We start from the raw sequence: 19,785 nt of genomic DNA, 5'->3' as shown, positions 1-19,785 counted from the left end.
AGTGCCCCGTGTGCTGGAGGCTGCTGTGTTCCTTGAACTCTTCAGTCCTCTGCCCCCTTCCCTCCCCAAAATACCCCCCACCGCTGTAATCTTCCAGTGCTGTGGGGGGCAAATATGAGCAGGTGCATCTGTCACGATAACTCATTAAAATAGTTGACTATGGCTGCCCTTTCTGCCCCCCCCGGTCCATTCATAGAAGCCCTAACTGTTCTCACAATAAAAAGCCAAGGTGAAAATTATTTATTTAGAGTGAGAAAAGCATAGAACCTCTGTCAGATTTTTATTTCTGTTTGAGTCTCTGTTGCAGATTTTTTGTTTCTTTGGATCTGTTGAGAACAGACATTTTTCTGTTCCAGCACCCCTATGCACAAAACCATCCATAAAAACTCAATAAGCATGTGGAGGAACTCAAGTGTCCTGTAAAAATCTCTAACCTCAACCCTTCAGAACACCTTCGGGATAAATCAGGGGTGTCCAAAACTTTGGCCCTCCAGCTGTTCAGGAACTACAATTCCCATGAGGCATTGTAAATCTCTGACATTCACAGACATAACTAGGCATGATGGGATTTGTAGTTCCTGAACAGCTGGAGAGCCATAGTTTGGACATAGCTGGGATAGATCAAGAGCTAGGTCTTCTTATATATCATCAGTACCTGGCTTCACTAATGCTGCTTTTGCTGTATAGACACAAATTCCAACAAAATCTTGTTGGAAGCTTTCCTAAAAGAATGAGGCGGTTATAGCCAGCAAGGTGGTGTTGTGGACACCATATTAAAAAACTTAACCACTTAAGCCCCGGAAGATTTTACCCCCTTCCTGACCAGGGGTTTTTTTGCGATTTTTTACTGCCTGACTTTAACGGACAATTGCGCGGTCGTGCGACGCCGTACCTAAACAAATTTCACGTCCTTTTTTTCCCCACAAACAGAGCTTTCTTTTGGTGGTATTTGATCACCTGTGCGATTTTTTGATCATGCGCTATAAAACAAAAAAAGAGCGTAAATTTTGCAAAAATAACAATATTTTTCACTTTTTTTTTTATATGAAATTCCCCCCAAAAAAATGTAAAAATCAAAATTTTTTAACATTTTCGGCCAATTTGTTTTCTGCTACATATGTTTGGTAAAAAAAAAAAAAAAAAAATTGCAAAAAGCGTATTTTGATTGGTTTGCGCAAAAGTTATTGCGTTTACTAACAAAGGGAAATATTTGTCTTTTTTTTTTAACGAGTAATGGCGGCGATCTGCGATTTTTTTTGCGGTACTGCGACATTGCGGCAGACAGATCGGACCCTTGACTGACATTTTTGACACTTTGGGGGGTACCAGTGACATTACTGCAGTAATCAGTGCTATACATATGCACTGTTACTGTAAAAATGACACTGGCAGGGAAGGGGTTAACTGTATTGGACAGGGAGGGGTTAAGTGTGTCCTAGGGGCGTATTTCTTACTGTAGGGGGACAGGTCTCCTATTGTAAAAACAGAGATCAACGGTTCTACATAGTAGAACCGTCTGATCCCCATTTTTACACAGGGAGAATGACAGGTGGCTTGTTTACATAAGCCGCTCCGCCTTTCTCCCGCTCTACCGACGATCGTAGTGTGACCGGCGGACATCGGGTCCGCCGGTCACACGCCCGGACTCCTCTGTGAACGAGCCTCAGCGGGCGCGCGCTCGCCCGCTATTGGCTCAAAACCCGGTGACAGGCTAGCGACGTAGATCTACGTCACTCTGCCTGGCCGGGGCTGACTGCCGCAGTAAATATACTGTGCGCAGTCGGCAAGCGGTTAATGGTTTCAGAAGCGGGTGTCCAACAAGCTTCCACAAAAGTTTTGCCATATCGTAGATGGGAAATTGGCAAAACATTGCAATTACCAAATCATTTACATGGTTATGGTGGCCTGGTACCAAGATCATTTTTCCTACCAAACTGTAGTGATGTACCACATTTAAATGGAATCTGTAACAAAGCCAATGATCTATGGATGAAGCTTCTTATAGACCACAGAGGAGAATGTTTCTGCAGAGTTAAAGAATGGCATTTCCTTTATCTGGCTAATCACACAGGCAATGTGTGCCAGGAGAACACAGTGATTATTGCTAGCGGCTATAGCTGCTATAGCCGCTGGCAATAATTTAATTTAAAAAATCCATCAGGATGGTTGTACCTAATGGGCCATACACACTAAGGTTTTCTGAAGACTTTTTCCTTTAGACTTACCAAAACCATATAATATGAGGTCAAACCTAAACACTTTCAATTTGTATGCAATCTGGCAGGCCCTTCCACTACATAGAAAAGGTAAATCTGAAGGAAATCTAACCACAAAAGTTGGATAGTGTGTATCCAACTTGAGTTGATCGATCAATCAACCTAGGTACAATCAGCCTGTCAAAACATGGTTCGAATCTCTACCGGTCTCCGGTGACCAGGCCGTGATTCAAACAGTCTATGGCCAACCTAAGTCATCAAACTTTTGCTTTCATAATAAAATAAACAAAGTGTATATAGTCAAAGTGAAAAAGTTCCAGTTCAAGTCAGTGGGTAAACAATATATGCTGGGAAATCAAAGATTAGTGGGATTGTAAAAGAAACCTGGTGGCTACCAATGCTGACCTTGTAAGATTACAAATCACCTCTGGCTGGAGTCACTAAACCATAACAAGTATAGAGAGTAGAAGGTCGGAGTGAAGTCAGAACTACTAATTGACATTTGTTACAGATTAATGCTTTGAAGGTTTGAGACCATTGGATCAGCATGGCCAGGCAACCAGTATTTTCAGAGAGAAAGGTAAACAATGGCAGTCTTCAAAGTATCCATCTTTGCAGTAAAAAGACGCAATATAAAACCACTTGTGTCAGGATTAGTAAACATTTTCAACAATGTTTCAAGAATACTTTCTTTTGCACTGTTTTATTAAATGTATTTTTCATAAGTTCAACTAGTGTAAGTACCTGAATTTGACTTGGTGTCACCTGCTCACAGTCCCTTTACAGAAGAAATCAGACTGGGAGAGAGAAGAGCACAAAGAGCTAGTCACCTGTGCTGCAGTTCTCTAAGGGCTCTTTCACACGGGCGATCTGATCAGATCCGCCTGTCAGTTTTTTAGGCGGATCTGATCGGATCCTCCATGCAGCTCTATGGGGCAGCGGATGTCAGCGGAGACACCTCCGCTGACACCCGCTGCCATGCGTATCCGATCCTGTCCGTGAAATCCGGACGGATGGACCAATGTGAAAGAGCCCTTACGCAAAGAGCATGACGATAGGAGGGACTAAAGGCGGCCATATTTGGATCCAATCTTGGCCAGGTCAGCAGGCACCAGCCGAGATTCCATCCATCTATGGGCAGGCTGGTTGTACCCAGAATAATCCATTGACCGACTTGGGTACAAACCAGCCTGCCATATTTTTTACATGTTTCCGGCAGCTATAGCCGCTAGCAGTAATCATTGTGTTGTGCCAGCTAGAAGGCTCCCCATCGGCAAAACACATTAGCACTGCAGGAGGGATTCCCCCATCAGTCAAGTCGGGTCAGTCGAATCGAGTGATCTTCTTTCCTTCCACCCGTGGTATATTCTATAGGTTGCTTAAGGATTGGATGCACAGAAATAAAAAATCCTTTGGCAGGTGAAACAGCTCATAGATCTATTTCATCTGTGTATTTACCCATTGGCCTGGAATTCATATTTAAATAAAAATGCATATAAAGCTCTAGAACTGCAAGCCATATTGTAAACTGTTATAAAAAAAATTATCTCCCATCTAAGTCTGCAGCCAGCTATAATTTTCAAAAACGCAACAGAACCCAACACAGGGCATTCCAGAGTTCTCATTCCTCTACGTGCGATTGGCTTAAAGTGGTTGTAAACAATCACCTTGTAAAAGAACCCATTCTGTTTAACATAGAAATGAAAGGCAAAGCATTTTTGTATAGATATATAAAAAAAAAAAAAATACTATAAATACCCTTTTTTAACCACTTAAGCCCCGGAAGATTTTACCCCCTTCCTGACCAGGGCCTATTTTGCGATTCGGCACTGCGTGACTTTAACAGACAATTGCGCGGTCGTGCGGCGCTGTACCTAAACGAATTTGTACTTTTTTTCCCCACAAACAGAGCTTTCTTTTGGTGGTATTTGATCACCTGTGCGATTTTTTGATCATGCGCAATAAACAAAAAAAGAGCGTCAATTTTGCAAAAATAACAATATTTTTCACATTTTTTTATTTAAAATTCCCCAAAAAAAAAATGTAAAAATCAAAATTTTTTAACATTTTAGGCCAATTATTTTTTTTTACCATATATTTGGTAAAAAAAAAAAATAAAAAATCGCAAAAAGCGTATTTTGATTGGTTTGTGGAAAAGTTATCGCGTTTACTAACAAAGGGAAAGATTTTTGTCATTTTTGTTGTTTTTTTTTTTTAACGCGTAATGGCGGTGATCTGCGATTTTTTTTGCGGGACTGCGACATTGGGGCGGACAGATCGGACCCTTGACTGACATTTTTGACACTTTTGGGGTTACCAGTGATATTACTACAGTAATCAGTGCTATACATATGCACTGTTACTGTAAAATGACACTGGCAGTGAAGGGGTTAACTTTTGAGAGGGAGGGGTTGTGTGTGTCCCTAGGGGCGTGTTTCCAACTGTGATTGGCTGTGGCTTGATGTGTAAGAACATTGATCAATGGTCCTACATAGTAGAACCGTATGATCATCATTCTTACATAGGGGAGAATGACAGGCGACTTTGTTTACATTAGCCGCCTGCCTTTCTCCCGGTGTAACGGACGATCGCGAGTGTCCGGCGGACCTCGGGTCTGCCGGGCACATGCGCGGGAGAGTCCGTGACCGAGCGGGAGCGCGCCTCCAGCAGCGCGCGCTCACTCCCTAGAGCCTCACAGGCTAGCAGCGTAGCCCTACGTCGCTTTACCTGTGAGGGGCTGACTGCCGCCGTAAGAAGTCGTGCGGCGGTCGGCAAGTGGTTAATAAAGGATCACGTTCCCTCTGTTCTCAGCTGCATAGGAGCTGGGGGAGAAGCAGCAGCAGTACACGGAGCTTCCCAGTGAATGGCTGTGTGCAGTGGGGGCCTGCCAGGACAAGTCTGATCATTGGAGAAGAGCAGGCTCCCAGCACAGCTAGAAAACTGACTAGGATGTACTCTCCTGCTTAGTCTGGTCAGTGTCTAATAGGAAAGCTGAGGGAGTGTCAGGAACACCCGGAATTTCACACAAAGGAAGCAATACCAAGAGAACAGGATACATTCTCATACAAGTACACGGTACACTCGGCACAGGTCTGGAATATAAAATGTTGGGGTAACAAATGCTTTATTACTAGAAATCTGCACAGCGCTTGGGGGCAAATTTCAAGCAGCTCTTGTAACATAAATTTCACCTTTAAAAAAATGGATTTTTGTAAAATCTTACCGTAAAATCCTTTTCTCATAGCTCATTGACAGATGTAGTCCTCGGTGATACAGCACCTTCGGGTTATGTTGCCTCCTACTCCTGTGGAGGCAACATAACCCGAAGGTGCTGTATCAACGAGGACTACGTCTGTCAATGAGCGATAGAGAAAGACAGGCTTTTAAAGAGCTTGTAAACAAAAGGAGGGCCGGGACCATAGCCTTCCTTATAACCGCATCAAAGCCACGCATGCAACTATAATGAAAGCAGAAACCTCCCACTTAGCAGTCTTATTCATTAACAATACTGGCAAGGTCTATAAATCAACACCTACAGAACGTTCTTAGCTGACCTGGAGATTACTTTTTTTTATTATTATTATTAAAATTGGGAACTTCACATTATTAAAGCACAAGGTGTGTAAAACTAAATACCATCCACTTTGACAAGGAAAGCAGAAGGTTTTTCAACATGCTTGGGTTGACCAATTACACACAGTTGCATTGCAGCAGCCTATCAGAATGCAACTTTTAGGTCAGCTGAAACAGTGAAGGATAATTTCCGATTGGCTGCTACTAGTTACTGTACTTTAACATAAAAGTCTCTGTGTTAAAAAAAAATTGCTTAATTTTAGTGCTAGAGAAACAAGATTCAAAAGGAAAAGAGGTAAAACAGCAGCATGATCAAGGCCTCCATTACACAAACAATTAGCACCAATAAAAGGATTTATAAAATGTGAAATTGTGCTTTGCCCATACTGGCCGCTTCACTTTAACTCTATCCAGCATAAGCAACAAATACTCGCATTCCATTCATTTTCCCCATTGCTCTGATCTGCAACTGGCCAGCCTGAGATTTGTAAGCAAGTAAAACTCATACAGGGGCTGGGCAGACTTTCTCCACTATGAAGAGAGATCACACCGCTCAGGCTAGTCAAAGTCCATGATTCAAGGTGGGTGCTGAACCTCGGCTCGCCACCAGAAGCATAAAAGAAGAAAATGGTCGCACACCACCACAGAATCCAATGAAGAAAAGTTCCGTTATTCACATATGTGGTACAAGGTACAGCAGGGTAGGACAGTAGACGTGTTTCACACAACTGCTACGTGCTTGTTCATTACCAAGTGTAGTGATCAAGCACGTAGCAGACGTGTGAAACGCGTCTACTGTCCTACCCTGCTGTACCTTGTACCATATATGTGAATAAAGGAACTTTTCTTCATTGGATTCCGTGGTGGTGTGCGACCATTTTCTTCTTTTAGACTTTCTCCAGTCCCATGTGACAGCGCTGGAGGATGGTGATTTGCCAGTTGGACACCAGTCGCTGCATAGTGGCTCCGCAAGGAGGAATTCATGCGTTCTATGAACTCAGGCGGCCAGTAGGGGGGAGCAAGTGGAAGGTGTGTACATATGCTCCGTACAGTAAAGCCTCGTACACACGCATCGATTATTGGCCGGGAATTTTCGGCCAACGTCCGATCGGCCGATTTTCGGCTTGTTAGTATGATGCTTTCGACAACCGACTCCGACTTTTCGACCGAATAAAATCTGGTGTGCAGGCTATAAAATTTTTGTTGGCCGTCAACACAACGGCCGATTTTCCACCAGTCAGTACAGATTTCGGCAGACAAAAATCTGATGAGCAAGTCTGGGCATGCTCAGAGAAGAAATAACACACGGAAAGTAAACCAGCACATGACATCACTTCTGAAGTTGATTTTTGTTGGCCGAGAAAATTTGTGTGCAGTCTAGGCACATTCCAACCAACAAAACACAACTTGGACAAAAGTCGGACGATCGGTCGGCCGATAATCGTTGCGTGTGTACGAGGCATAAAGCAGGGATCCTCAAACTACGGCCCCTCCAGCTGTTGCGGAACTACACATCCCATGAGGCATTTTAAAACTCTGACATTCACAGACAAAACTAGGCATAATGGGAATTGTAGTTCCTGAACAACTGGAGGGCCATAGCTTGAAGACCACTGGAGTAAAGTGAAGGTATTTTGCCCAATATGAGTACCCATTCGCTTTAACATAATGTTATGTTGGCAGTCAAGATTGAATAGTTAAAATATTTTAAGGGTTTCATTCCCTTTCCTAGATAAAAAAAACGCTTCAGTATTTCTCAAGTTTTGCCCACTAAATGCAAAATTCTGAACATTGTCAACATGATCTTTGCTGAACTGGAGGATTAGAGAGTTATGACCAGCAGATCCTTCCCTATAGTATGTCACTACTCCATAAATTAGGGGTTAAAGTGGTATTCAAGGCTAAACCCTAACTAATCTCAGGCCCCTTTCACACATACGGTCTGTTTTCCATCCATCCGTTGACGGATGAAAAACGGGCATTAATGCATCTCTATGTAAAAACGGATCATCCGTTAACATCCATTTTCATCCGCTTCCGTCAATGTCTGTTTTTTGGAACAGATGAATGCCCCATTTTTCAGCCGTCAAAAAAAAAAAAAAAAAAAAAAAACGGATCGGACGAAAAACGGATGTAAACGGACAAACGGTCTGTTTTTCATCGGTTTTTGCATTGGTAGTGGATGTAAAAAAAAAAACGGGTGAAAAACTGATACATTTTGACATGACTCAACTGATGAACTGAACTGTATGTGCGAAAGGGGCTTTAAAAATGCTCCCCCCCCCCACCCATTGTAACAACTTTATTGATCATCATGTGTAAGAAAGTTGTATAAACTTAAGCAAAGCCCTACCCAAAAGGGGACGTTCTGCTTTTCTGCACCCCCCTCCCCTATCTGAGCCTTAAGTTCAGCTCCCTCCTTCCCCGGCAGTCTGAGACACATCACAGATTCCAGAAGACTACGAGACCCTTCACAGGGCGCAGCGTACTCACTCATGCACAGTAAGAGATTTTTCAGGACCGGTCATGTGATCTTCCCTATGTCAGCCAGCAATGGCGGCAGGGAAGAAGAGAGCGTGCTCGACAGCTGCTAGTAATGCCCGGGAGCGGTGACGTACCCCATAGGCTCATATGGGCCCATCCACTGTTGGTGGATCAGATCTCGTAAACAGACCGAAGGTCATGAAAATAGGCAAGTATATACATCTTTCTTACACAACTTAGTCACTAGGCGTTAGGAGAATTGAACATTTTTAAGATGTTAGGTATAGCCTGGAATTCCACTTTAAAGTTCTAAAGTTCCACCAAAGCCACATTTTTTTCGTTATGGATAACATAGGGAAGAGTTGGAGCCTCTGTCCTCTCTTAGGAGATTCGCCGTCTCAGTTGGTCCTGGTGCAAGTTCTCAGCGATCAGAAAAAGAGTGAAGTCTTCCAATGTGAATTCTCTTTTAGCTTACAGCCAACACAGAATTTTCCTTAATTTGGAGAAATCTCTTCGGACTTCCCTATGTGTTTTGATACAGGAATTGAAGGAAAATCTTTCCAATGGTAGGCAGCTAATAGCTGGCAGATAAAAAAAAAAGGAAGAAGTTTTAACCCTTCTCTACTTTATCCAAAACTAAAAAAAAAAAAAAAAAAAAGTTTGGCTTTAGATATAATTTAAAGCTGAACTCCAAAAGGGTAGAAAAAAAAAACACTAACTAGTCTAAGAATAAATGCACCTAGAAGTATCTAAATTGGTCTTTAGATTTGCTTATCCTAATACTTTACTCTGCAGGACTGAGTAGCATGTCAGGGCTAATCAAGCTCTGCAGCATTGTAGTGTTGTCTGAAGCTAGCTATTCATGCATAGATTTCTCTTCATCATGCTAAGGCTCCTTTAGCACGGGCGGTGCGCCCGACGGAGTCCGTTCTGCTCAGCGGGGTATCAATCCGCCGATCCCCGTTGAGCAGGCGGATGACAGCTCCGTCTCTGCTCTGTATGCAGAGACGGAGCTGTCAGATCCCCGATGTCCTCTATGGGGAGATCGGATGAGAACGGACCGCCTCTGTTCTCATTCTATCCTATCCTCCAGACAACATTTTAGCAGTTAGACTGGAGTTCAGCTTCAAACCCCATTAAGTACACCTTTCTTTCCCCCTCTTTGCAGCCCTGCACCCCTGTAGAGCATGCCTATTATTTTAAAATGATTAAAAATAGTCTTCTCCTAGGAACGATGTGTTTTCTGCCCTCCTTTTCCAGAGCTCTATGCTGGTAAATATAATGACCACACCTCACATCACAAAGCAACCTTGTGCAGTGCATAAGGGGGTGTCTTTCTGTTATGATACAGAGTGCACTGAGCAGCATAGTAAACCTCTGCAGCCTTTTAGACTGTGCAGTCATATTTAGACACACTGTGCAATTACTATACCAGAAAAGTGGAGGTTAGATTATGAAAATGGAGACCAGTTGTATAAACACCCATTGAATATCAACTTTCTGTGGCTTCAGTTGGGTTTTAAGTTACCTTTCTGAGTATAGGTCCATTGTCCATTTGTAGAAGCAAAGCATCAGTTTACCACTGTAACGCTTTCCAATTAGACCTAAGGCTCCATTCACACCTATGCATGTTGCTATTGAGTGAATTGCTTTTTGCGATTTTGCCCTGATTTGCGTTCTTTTATGTTTTTTATTTTTTTTAGGCAAATTTGTTGTTGGGCAGATTTAAAAATTGCAAAACGCAATTCGCAGTAAAAATGCACTACATGCTTTTCTGCAGCTTCTCCACAGAAGTCGATTGAACCAAAAAAAAAAAAAAATCAGTGTTTTGCATTTAAAAAAGTCCCTGACCCTTTCCAAAATTGCAGAGGCACAAAAAATGCATTGACATGAACATATTCCATAGGAACCCGTATTAAAAATATTGTCCTGCTTTTCTGCAAAAAGCATGAGAAAAGGCATTGGTGTGAATGGAGCCTTAGAGGCTGAACTTGCATACAGCTACCCAGGAAATGCGCCATTAAAATGTATATGGACAGTATACAGACTCTCGGACACACTTCAGAAATGAGACACACTATATTGTGTATTACTTCTGACCAGCAGCACATTACAAGGAAATTAGCCATGCTGCACCTGAACACAAAATTCATTCCTCCATCTCCTGATTAGAACAGGAAAGAGAAGCTGCCAAACAAGCTAATCAAGAAGCATACTCGGTGCACACATCATAAACGAGTCTCTAAAAAAAAAATTAAAATAATTAAAAAAAAAAAAAGAAAAACGATGGTGGGAGCCCAGCAAATACCCTCTTGGCTTTGTCCATTAGCCGCTGACACTAAGACACTACTTGGGAAAGAGATGGCGCACTGGCTTGTAGTCACCGCAGCTAGGCGCAATAGGGTCATAACTCAATGAGGATCAAAATTCCAGTCTCTCCAAGTTCCACTCCTCCTCCTCTGCTGGTGTTTAGGGTTAGATGTCGGTGGATAAAGGAGTGGACCAAACAAAGAGTTGCTCCTAGTCAGTAGAGAAGAGATCCCCAGCGGAAGGAAGAGGTGCCAGTCCACCTGTAACGTTTGGAAGTAGTGACAGGTCAGGCAGGCTCTGTATGTGAGACTTCAACTCTTTTCGGACCTGCGTTACACGCGCAAGCTTGTGTTTGTATTCCTACAAAACAAAACCAGAGACAACAGAAATGAGCAAATGTCCATACTACTATTACAATTTTAAGATGTGTTCTACACAACAGAATACATTTCTAATATAATACATTTTATGGTTAATACTTTATAGCTTATCAGCATTCCAACGGTCAATTGGTAGAATTAGAGAATGTGCAGATGTCTGGGATGGAATGGATCTTTTGGGCTTAGTCTGGTGACAGTATGGGGGACTGACAGGAGTCACTTTGGGTGGGGGGCTCGTGGAATCCAGACTAGAGAGGTCAGGAAACTCCTTGTCCAGCTTGCCCGGCCCCTCTTATGTGTAAGTCACCCTGTGTCTATTAGGGGCACAGGGTTACCAAGAACCCCAGTCGGGTCTGCACTAATCAGACTCGCTGTACAACCACACCGGACTCAGCATTTCGTGTTACCCCGGTTATCCTTGGTTCTAGATTTGTGGTTTGTGCGGAAAGAATGAAGGGCCTCATTCATTTGGGACAATAATATTTCTTAACAATATCCCTCAAGAAATATATAAAGATAAACAATTTGACTTTTCAGGTTGCTTGAATATTGTTGGAGTGTCTCATAGACCCTTGCTAGATAGTGAGATGGGCTGGGGTTTGTTATTGTTAAGTACCTGTACTCCATTGTTCTATTGTTTCTGTCTGCCTTAAGATCAACCTATTATGGGATGTATATGTGTATGTGGATTGGCTGCTAAGGGGGAGGGTTTGTCCCACAGTGTATCTCTCTTTGTGCCTGTGTTTGAATAAACAGTTCTTATCCGAGAAGGTTCCTTAACTTGTACAAGCCATGTTGTAAGCTAGCTTTGTATAGGGGCGGCTAGGGTTTTGATATCTATGTTCACTACTGGGAGGAAGCCATATACTGACGGAAGTCCACAAGTACAGTGTGGGTTGAGGTTCCGTTACAGGGACATTTACTAAAACTGGTGCACACAGAATCTGGAACTTCAGCTTGTTCACTTAAGGCAGCTTTGACACTAAAACCCAGATGTTGATTGTCTACCAGATTCTGTGTGCACCAGTTTTAGTAAATCTCCCCTATGTATCATAGTAGTGGTCTGCAGTAAAGTATGGAACCAATCAAATAGGTTAAGGGCTTCAGGTTCAGCCTACCTAAAACAGATATTAGGTCTGAGACACTTCCTTTCAGCAGGTAGACAATTGATACCATCTCTCTTTAAAACTCCTAAACCACCCTCATTGATACATTTAGTGAGTAACATATCATGAGAAATTTCTCTCTCAATGGATGGTGTGGATTTTATATTCTTCCCCAGATGCACTAAAAAGTAGACTCTAATTGTGCACTGCCCTTGTAAGCTTCCAAACCCGCCCTCGCAGTTGAATACAGGCGTTCTTCGCCATAAGATACTGGGATCAATGCACTAAAGGATATTGCATATGTTACTTGAATCACGTCACTCATTTCATCCAAATATCACGTGATCATGAAAAAGTGAATTCACTATTCGTTTATGGCGTATTTAGAGCAAAAACAAAAAAGCACAGTAACTACCGCATAAACTGACATTAAAGTTAAGGTCACCAAAGTAAATAAATACATTTGTTAAATAGGTAGTGGTCTATGAAGGTGTTCTCTGAAGGTAACCTCTGCTTACACAACATAGGTTTAGTTTAACCCCCTCAAGTCAACAGTACGCCTATATGTGGCCGCACTAGACTGGGCTTTTTTCCCGCGAGGACGCATACATGTGAAAAGGCCTTCAAAAAATACAAGACTGAGGGGTCATTGGCAGCATTTAAGCACTACAAAGAGTGTAATAAGAAATGTAAAGATGAAATCAGGGCGGCTAAAATAGAACACGAGAGACATATAGCGGAGGAGAGCAAAAAGAACCCCAAGAAGTTCTTTAAGTATATAAACAGTAAGAAAGCCAGGCCAGAGCACATTGGCCCCATAAAAGATGATAAAGGAAAAATGGCCACTGAGGACAGAGAAAAGGCGGAAGTGTTAAATAATTTCTTTTCTTCAGTCTTCACAAAGGAATCGGGGGGCTACACGAAACCCGCTTGTAAGGCCGAACTAAATAATACACCTCAGGAAGTGCCCCCATGGCTAACAGAGGATAGACTTAGAGCTAAACTAGAGAAACTTAACATAAATAAATCCCCGGGACCGGATGGCTTGCACCCGAGGGTTCTTAATGAGCTCAGCCAGGTGATTGCCAGACCATTATTCTTGATCTTTAAGGATAGTTTACAGACGGGTATGGTGCCAGCTGATTGGAAAAAAGCCAGCGTGGTACCAATATTTAAAAAGGGGCCGAGATATATCCCGGGTAACTATAGGCCGGTCAGCCTAACATCAGTAGTCTGCAAAATTTTGGAGGGGATGATAAGGGACCACATACAAGACTTTAGTAATGAAAATGGTATTATAAGTAGAAATCAGCATGGATTCATGAAAAATCGTTCGTGCCAAACCAATCTGTTAACCTTCTACGATGAAGTGAGCTGCCACCTAGATAAAGGTAAGCCTGTGGATGTGGTGTATCTGGACTTCGCAAAGGCCTTTGACACCGTTCCTCACAAACGCTTACTGTACAAACTAAGGAAGGTAGGTATGGATCATAAGGTGAGTACCTGGATAGAGACCTGGCTCCAGGGGAGAGTCCAGAGGGTGGTGATTAATGGGGAGTACTCGGATTGGGCGGGTGTGGAAAGTGGGGTCCCCCAGGGTTCTGTCCTGGGACCAATCCTGTTTAATTTATTCATAAATGATCTAGAGGAGGGGATATCTAGTACAATCTCAGTATTTGCAGATGATACTAAATTAGGCATGCCAATATCTTCTATGCAGGATGTGGAAATCTTGCAAGCAGACCTGAACAAAATAACGGGGTGGGCAACCACATGGCAGATGAGGTTTAATGTAGAAAAATGTAAAGTAATGCACTTGGGTGCCAGAAACCAGAAAGCAAGCTATTCACTAGGGGGTGAACCTCTGGGTGAGTCTAGGATGGAAAAGGACTTGGGGGTACTGGTAGACAACAGGCTTGGCAGTGGCATGCAATGCCAAGCCGCCGCAAGCAAAGCCAACAGAATACTGGGATGTATAAAAAGGGGGATTCACTCCAGAAATAAAGAGATTATTCTCCCGCTCTACAAGACTCTGGTCCGGCCACATCTGGAGTATGCTGTCCAGTTCTGGGCACCGGTCCGCAGGAAGGATGTGCTGGAACTGGAGAAAGTCCAGAGGAGGGCAACAAAAATAATTAGGGGAATGGAGGACATCGGCTATGAGGAAAGACTACAAGCACTGAACCTATTCTCTCTGGAGAAGAGACGATTGAGGGGGGATATGATATCAATGTACAAATACTGTACTGGCGACCCTAGCATAAGGAACAAACTATTCAGAGAAAGGGAATACAATAAGACACGTGGCCACTCACTAAAACTTGAGGAAAGGCGGTTTAACCTTAAAGTGCGTAAGGGGTTCTTCACTGTAAGAGCGGTAAGGATGTGGAATTCTCTTCCACAAGCAGTCGTATCAGCGGGGAGCATAGATAGTTTCAAAAAACTATTAGATGTACACCTTAAAGACCACAACATACAGGGGTACACAATGTACGGTTAAAAGCAAACACACACGCATCATGGGTTGAACTGGATGGACTTGTGTCTTTTTTCAACCTCACTAACTATGTAACTATGTGTATCCGTCTGAGTCAAGCCACACAGTGGGATCCCCAGGTCCCGTACTAATGATCGGGGACATGAAACTCCCGGTTCCAGGTCACACGATCGCTGTGTTGGCCTCTGATTGGCTAACACAGTGGTCAGTCACTGTGAAGCCCCCCCTCCGTCTCCCTGTAAATGGAGAGGAAAGATAAACGGTTTTGCTCTCTCCTTGCAGACAGAGAAACAAACAACTGTGCGTAAAATAAATAAATTAGGAAAAATACCTAGATCAAGGTTTGATCTAGGTCAGTGCCAGGGCTAGTATTTGGGTCAAAAGTCAAGGCCAGGGTCAGTATATTTTGGGCAGGATTTACATTTTTGTTTTTTTAATTAGTATCAGTTAGTGTCCATGTGCTTTGGATAGGATAAAAAAATAAAAAAATAAAAAAAGTAAAATACACACTACTGATGGGTACATACAACAACATACAAATATGTGGCATCACTGCAATCGTTAGGAACAAGAGAATTTATTTTGGGTTGTTCTTTGGTGGAACAGTATTGTAGTAACAAGAAATATACAGCCAAATGTAAAAAAAATATATATTTTTACTATTTTTTATTTTTACCATTTTGAGCTAGTTTTTCTTTGACAATAAAAAAAAAACAAATCAGGAGATATCCATTATCTTTTAACACCAAATGAAAGCTCAATTTGTCCTGGAAAAAAAAAAGGTATAATCCACCTGGATGCACAAAGTATGGTTTTACCAACATGTCTAAGTTGCAAAATTGTGCCTAGGTATTAACATTTGTTTTACCAGGGCTTTTTTTTTTTCTCAGAAAAAAAGGTCCAGGAACACAATCATGACCCTTTGTTTACAAGTGATAGGAGGGGATGGTCTAAGCCAAAGGTGGTGGAACAGAGTTCCACCAAGTTCCAGCTGAAAAAAAGCCCTGTGTTTTACCCTTGGGTGTGAAAGGGTTAAATTGCCTTGCTTTGGGACAAGTTCACTTTACAAATACAAAAAAATTATTAAGCTAACTTCAAAGAACTTTTTTTTTGGAAGTTAGAAACATCTGTGACCCGTTATGGAAGAAACCTATTAAAGCAGGCACACTGGGGATGGTTTATGAAGCAAAATGTTAGATAGAATTTGTTCTGTGTGTATTTGTGACTTCAGCCTTTTCAGTCCTTGACAACTTTAAGCAAACAAGTCATGAGAAAAATACAGGGCTGACGCAGCGGACTCCCTATTGAACATGTCGGCAGGCTAAACGTCTGGCTTCAGTACTTTCCTACTCACTGACTTTCACATGCATGCAGATCACGAAAGTGGGGCGATGGTCAACAGAACAACAAGGCAATTATAATTGTTGAGAGACGGTCAGCAATATTGGCCCAAATCGGAATCAAACGACTTCACCCCATAGTCAATCTATCTGGTTAAATTAAAATAGATGTGAATGCTAACAATGAAACTTTAATTTTTTTTTTAAGTTTTCACCAGTTCCTTTGTTGTATCGCAGTACTGCTGATCTCCTGCAGCATTTCTATAGCCACTTCCTGTGTATATGCACTCCAGCAAAGGTTTTTGTTCAGGGCAGGCTCCCTGGTCATGACAAAAGTGCACGATGTGTACTAAAATGGCCATGTGTCGTTCCCATCAGAAGACCATGTGACAACGTAGGAACACAACTGGAAGACAGGGAGAGCCCTACAACAGGAAGTTCCTAAACAAGGACCTTTCATGGCAGGACTGCAATGTATTTTAATGAAAGTTGCACATTTAAAGCGGAGTTCTGGCCTGGGACACGATTTTTTAATAAAAATACCCCCGGGACAGTCAGGGCTAGTACATTCCATAATGGATAGCCTCTGAACTGTCCCGGGTTGCACTTAACTTTTAGAAGAAATACTTACCTTGAAAATTTCTTCTCCAGCGCTGCCCAGGTGTGGGCAGCTGAAGCCAGCGCGTCCTCTTCTTTGTCCTCTTCGGTCCCACAATGCCCAGAAGCTGTTTAGCAGGGAATGACGTGCCTGCACCGGAAGTGACGAGCGGGGCCGGTGCAGGCGCATTGATTCCTGGGAGCGAGGACATTCAGCTCCCAGGAATCAATGCAAGAAGGAAGTGACGGCGCGGGCCGCGGCGGGAGGAAGAGGAAGAAAGATGAGTATATTTTCTTCAATATCAAGTAAAGAAAAAAAAAAAATTGCGATTATCCATTTCTTTTTCAGGTGACACTCACCAAGCGGATGGCCCAAAGTCGATTTTGAGGCCGGAACTTTAAAAGGATAAGTTCACCTTTCTACAAAAAATAATAAATGTACATCTTTCTGCAGGTAAAAAAAAAAAAATGGATTTTTGACTTACCGTAAAATACTTTTCTCTTAAATTCACTGGCGGATGCAGTTCTCTGATCTCCATATCAGTAGGGTTATACTGCCCCCTACAGGAGTAGGACACTACTGATATGGATCAGAGAACTGTGTCTGTCAATGAACGATAGAGAAAACTGGATTTTTGACTTACCGTAAAAACCTTTTCTCTTACGTTCATTGACTGATGCAGTTCTCTGATCCATATCAGTAGTGTCCTACTCCTGTAGGGGGGGCAGTATAACCCTACTGATATGGATCAGAGAACTGCGTCCGTCAATAAACGATAGAGAAATGTGCATTTATTATTTTTTGTAGTAGGAGCCTGTAAAGCATTGCACCAGCAATCAGTAGATCACTGATGCCATGCGGGTCTCCTGCACAATGTCAGTGTAGCTGCTCACCCATACATCCCGTTTGGGAAAGCCGATACTCGCTGACAGGAAGATTTTATGAACTACAACAGCACTCCACAGTGACGTGGTAGTTCATTGAGAACTACAAGCGAACAGCCGCTAAGGATGTTGGGGATTGTAGTTCATTCACACACAGAGTTGTGTGTATAAATGACGTGGCAGTGTGGGCGGAGCCCCACATGGCCATGCTGTTTTCAAACAGTGACAGCTAGTACGGGAAACTTCTCCCCATACTGCTGCCACAGGGAGGGGGGCAGCGGGCGGTGCCTGCAACACTACTACTAAAATCGGGTGGAACATGTAACATGTTCCCAAAGGTGAACTTATCCTTTAAGAATGCTGAAAATTAGTTTTGAATTCTGCAGGTTAGGCCGGCCATAGATGAATCGAAATTTTGCCAGTTCAGCAGAGACCAGCCAAATTTCGATCCATCTGTGGGCTGGCTTGTTGTATAGAAGTTGATCTCTCGACTTCTGATATTGGGGAAAAAAGTACATTGCGATATTTGTTTTTCAACTATATATATATATCGCGATATTTAACTGGGTGGAATGAAGAAGACACTGACAGTGTGGATTAGGCGGAGTCAGGACTCACAGTGGTTGCAGGAGGTAGAAGAATACCCCCGAGTCCCGACTTCTCCCTGCCTAATGCTGTAGAGCGGCTGCTAAGAGTTCTATGCAAGGGGGGATTGCTGAACAAGGTGAGAGAGTTGCAGTCTGCTGTGGATCTGTGTCCCCCCCCATGCAGCCAGGATGGCGGTCGGCACAGCTTGCTGAGGGATACGAGTACACTGGGGTCCTTTTTGTGAAGATTAGGAGGTCTGTGTATGGCTTTGGGGGCACCCGGGGGATGGAGGCAAGTCCCGAATGAGTGCGGAGTAAGTAGGCCTTACCAGGAACCACGAGCGCGCGATCGCGCTCCGATCTAGGCAAGGCCGCGGCTTCTGTGCCTGTGTAGGCCTCAACTCTACGCTCCTCAGAACGGAGTCTTTCCTCCGCAATACCGGGCAGTATTGGTCTCTGGTGCCTCGATGGGTCTCCCCTAGCTGTTTTTTCTCCCTGAATAGGGGAGATTTAGGAGGATTGCTGAGGATTCTGTACGGCGGTATTGGAGCTCTCACAAGCCGCGTCCGTCCCGCACGTCTTCCAGCCATGCCCCTTGCCGAATGCTAAATATTGTGTCTTCGGCGATATGAATATCGCCCACGCCCGCAGAAAATAGTCGCTATCATATCGACTATCGTTCAGCCCTAGTTCATTGTGAGGGATTCCACAAGTATTTATTTTTTTTTTTTCATTCAACCCGCTGCTTGAACAAAAAAAAAAAAAAAAATGCATCATTGCCTTAAAGCTTATGCAAGCTTTTAGGGACTGAGGTTACATTTACGTTAGTGTATCATTGTGTTGTGCCTTGCATTTTTGCATGGCAGAATTTCTAGGAGGCCTAGATATGTGTCTGGTCTATAGTGTCAAACTGAACTTACTTGCTCTGAATGGCAAACTAGATCACTTCTACTTATTCCCAACACAGATGAATATGTCTGTAAGGGGAACATAATCCAATCCTCCAACATACTGCCCATCATCTACAGTTTCGGTAATGCAATCCTTAATGGTCTCGGTACAATGGTTTCCAATTGAGAACACATCAATTGAAACAAATTAATCGGTCATGTGCAACAAATTCAAAATATGTTTTGCTACAGATATACATGTTCAGGTCTCACTCAAGCAATGTTTATAAAATGACAGAATTAAATGCCTCTACGCCCTTTAATTATTCACTGCAATGACACCAAGGCTGGGTCCGATCATTATAATAGCTAAGCTCACTGCTCAGCCCCATGTAACCTTCACTGGTCTACAACAAATCAGGAGGGGGAAATTAAAGAAATATGTGCTGCAACATCTGGACTTTACATAACCTTTGTGAATTCCCAATATTAAACATTTCCAGGAAATTATGTATTTCCTTGTTTTAAAACGTTCCACCGCTCCTAGGGATCGAAGGAGACAGGAAGGAAGAGTCTAATTTTAATGTCAAAAATAAAGAAAAATGCGAATGATAGATTTACAGGTGGACTAGTGATGAATGAAGGCCAGTTCTGAATACCTGATACAATGCCAATATAACTAAAGTACGGTAGCACACGGTATCAGCTTGGCAGGTCTGGAGAGACAAGGGGGGTGGACTGAGTCATACAAAGCTCATTTTGTTCTGCTATGGGTAGGACAAATAGCTTTATCTGATGAGTGTGGTGGGAATACATGGAAATCTAGGAAGGAGAATTGATAGAATGAGTGACTAATAGAGGAAATATTGCTCAGAGAAGCATAATGCATCACTAATGTTGATTGCCTAGCAGGGAACACA

At 42.9% G+C, this 19,785-nt stretch overlaps 1 protein-coding gene across 2 annotated transcripts in view; it reads right to left on the bottom strand.

The window, feature by feature from the left end:
• Positions 1–10,723: 10,723 nt before the first annotated feature.
• Positions 10,724–19,785, bottom strand: part of RPRD1B (regulation of nuclear pre-mRNA domain containing 1B) — a 137,992-nt gene continuing 128,930 nt past the window's right edge. For both annotated transcript variants that reach the window (XM_082272018.1, XM_082272017.1), the window contains one exon: positions 10,724–10,943. In XM_082272018.1, the coding sequence (XP_082128144.1) occupies positions 10,794–10,943 (150 nt within the window). In that variant the 3' untranslated portion in view covers positions 10,724–10,793. The remainder of the gene's footprint in view (positions 10,944–19,785) is intronic.

The sequence above is a fragment of the Pelophylax lessonae genome (genome assembly GCF_965119305.1).
Source record: "Pelophylax lessonae genome assembly, chromosome: 11".
Classification (NCBI taxonomy): domain Eukaryota; kingdom Metazoa; phylum Chordata; class Amphibia; order Anura; family Ranidae; genus Pelophylax; species Pelophylax lessonae.
The sequence above is the reverse complement of the archived record's forward strand: the minus strand, read 5'-3'. Positions and strand labels throughout refer to the sequence as shown.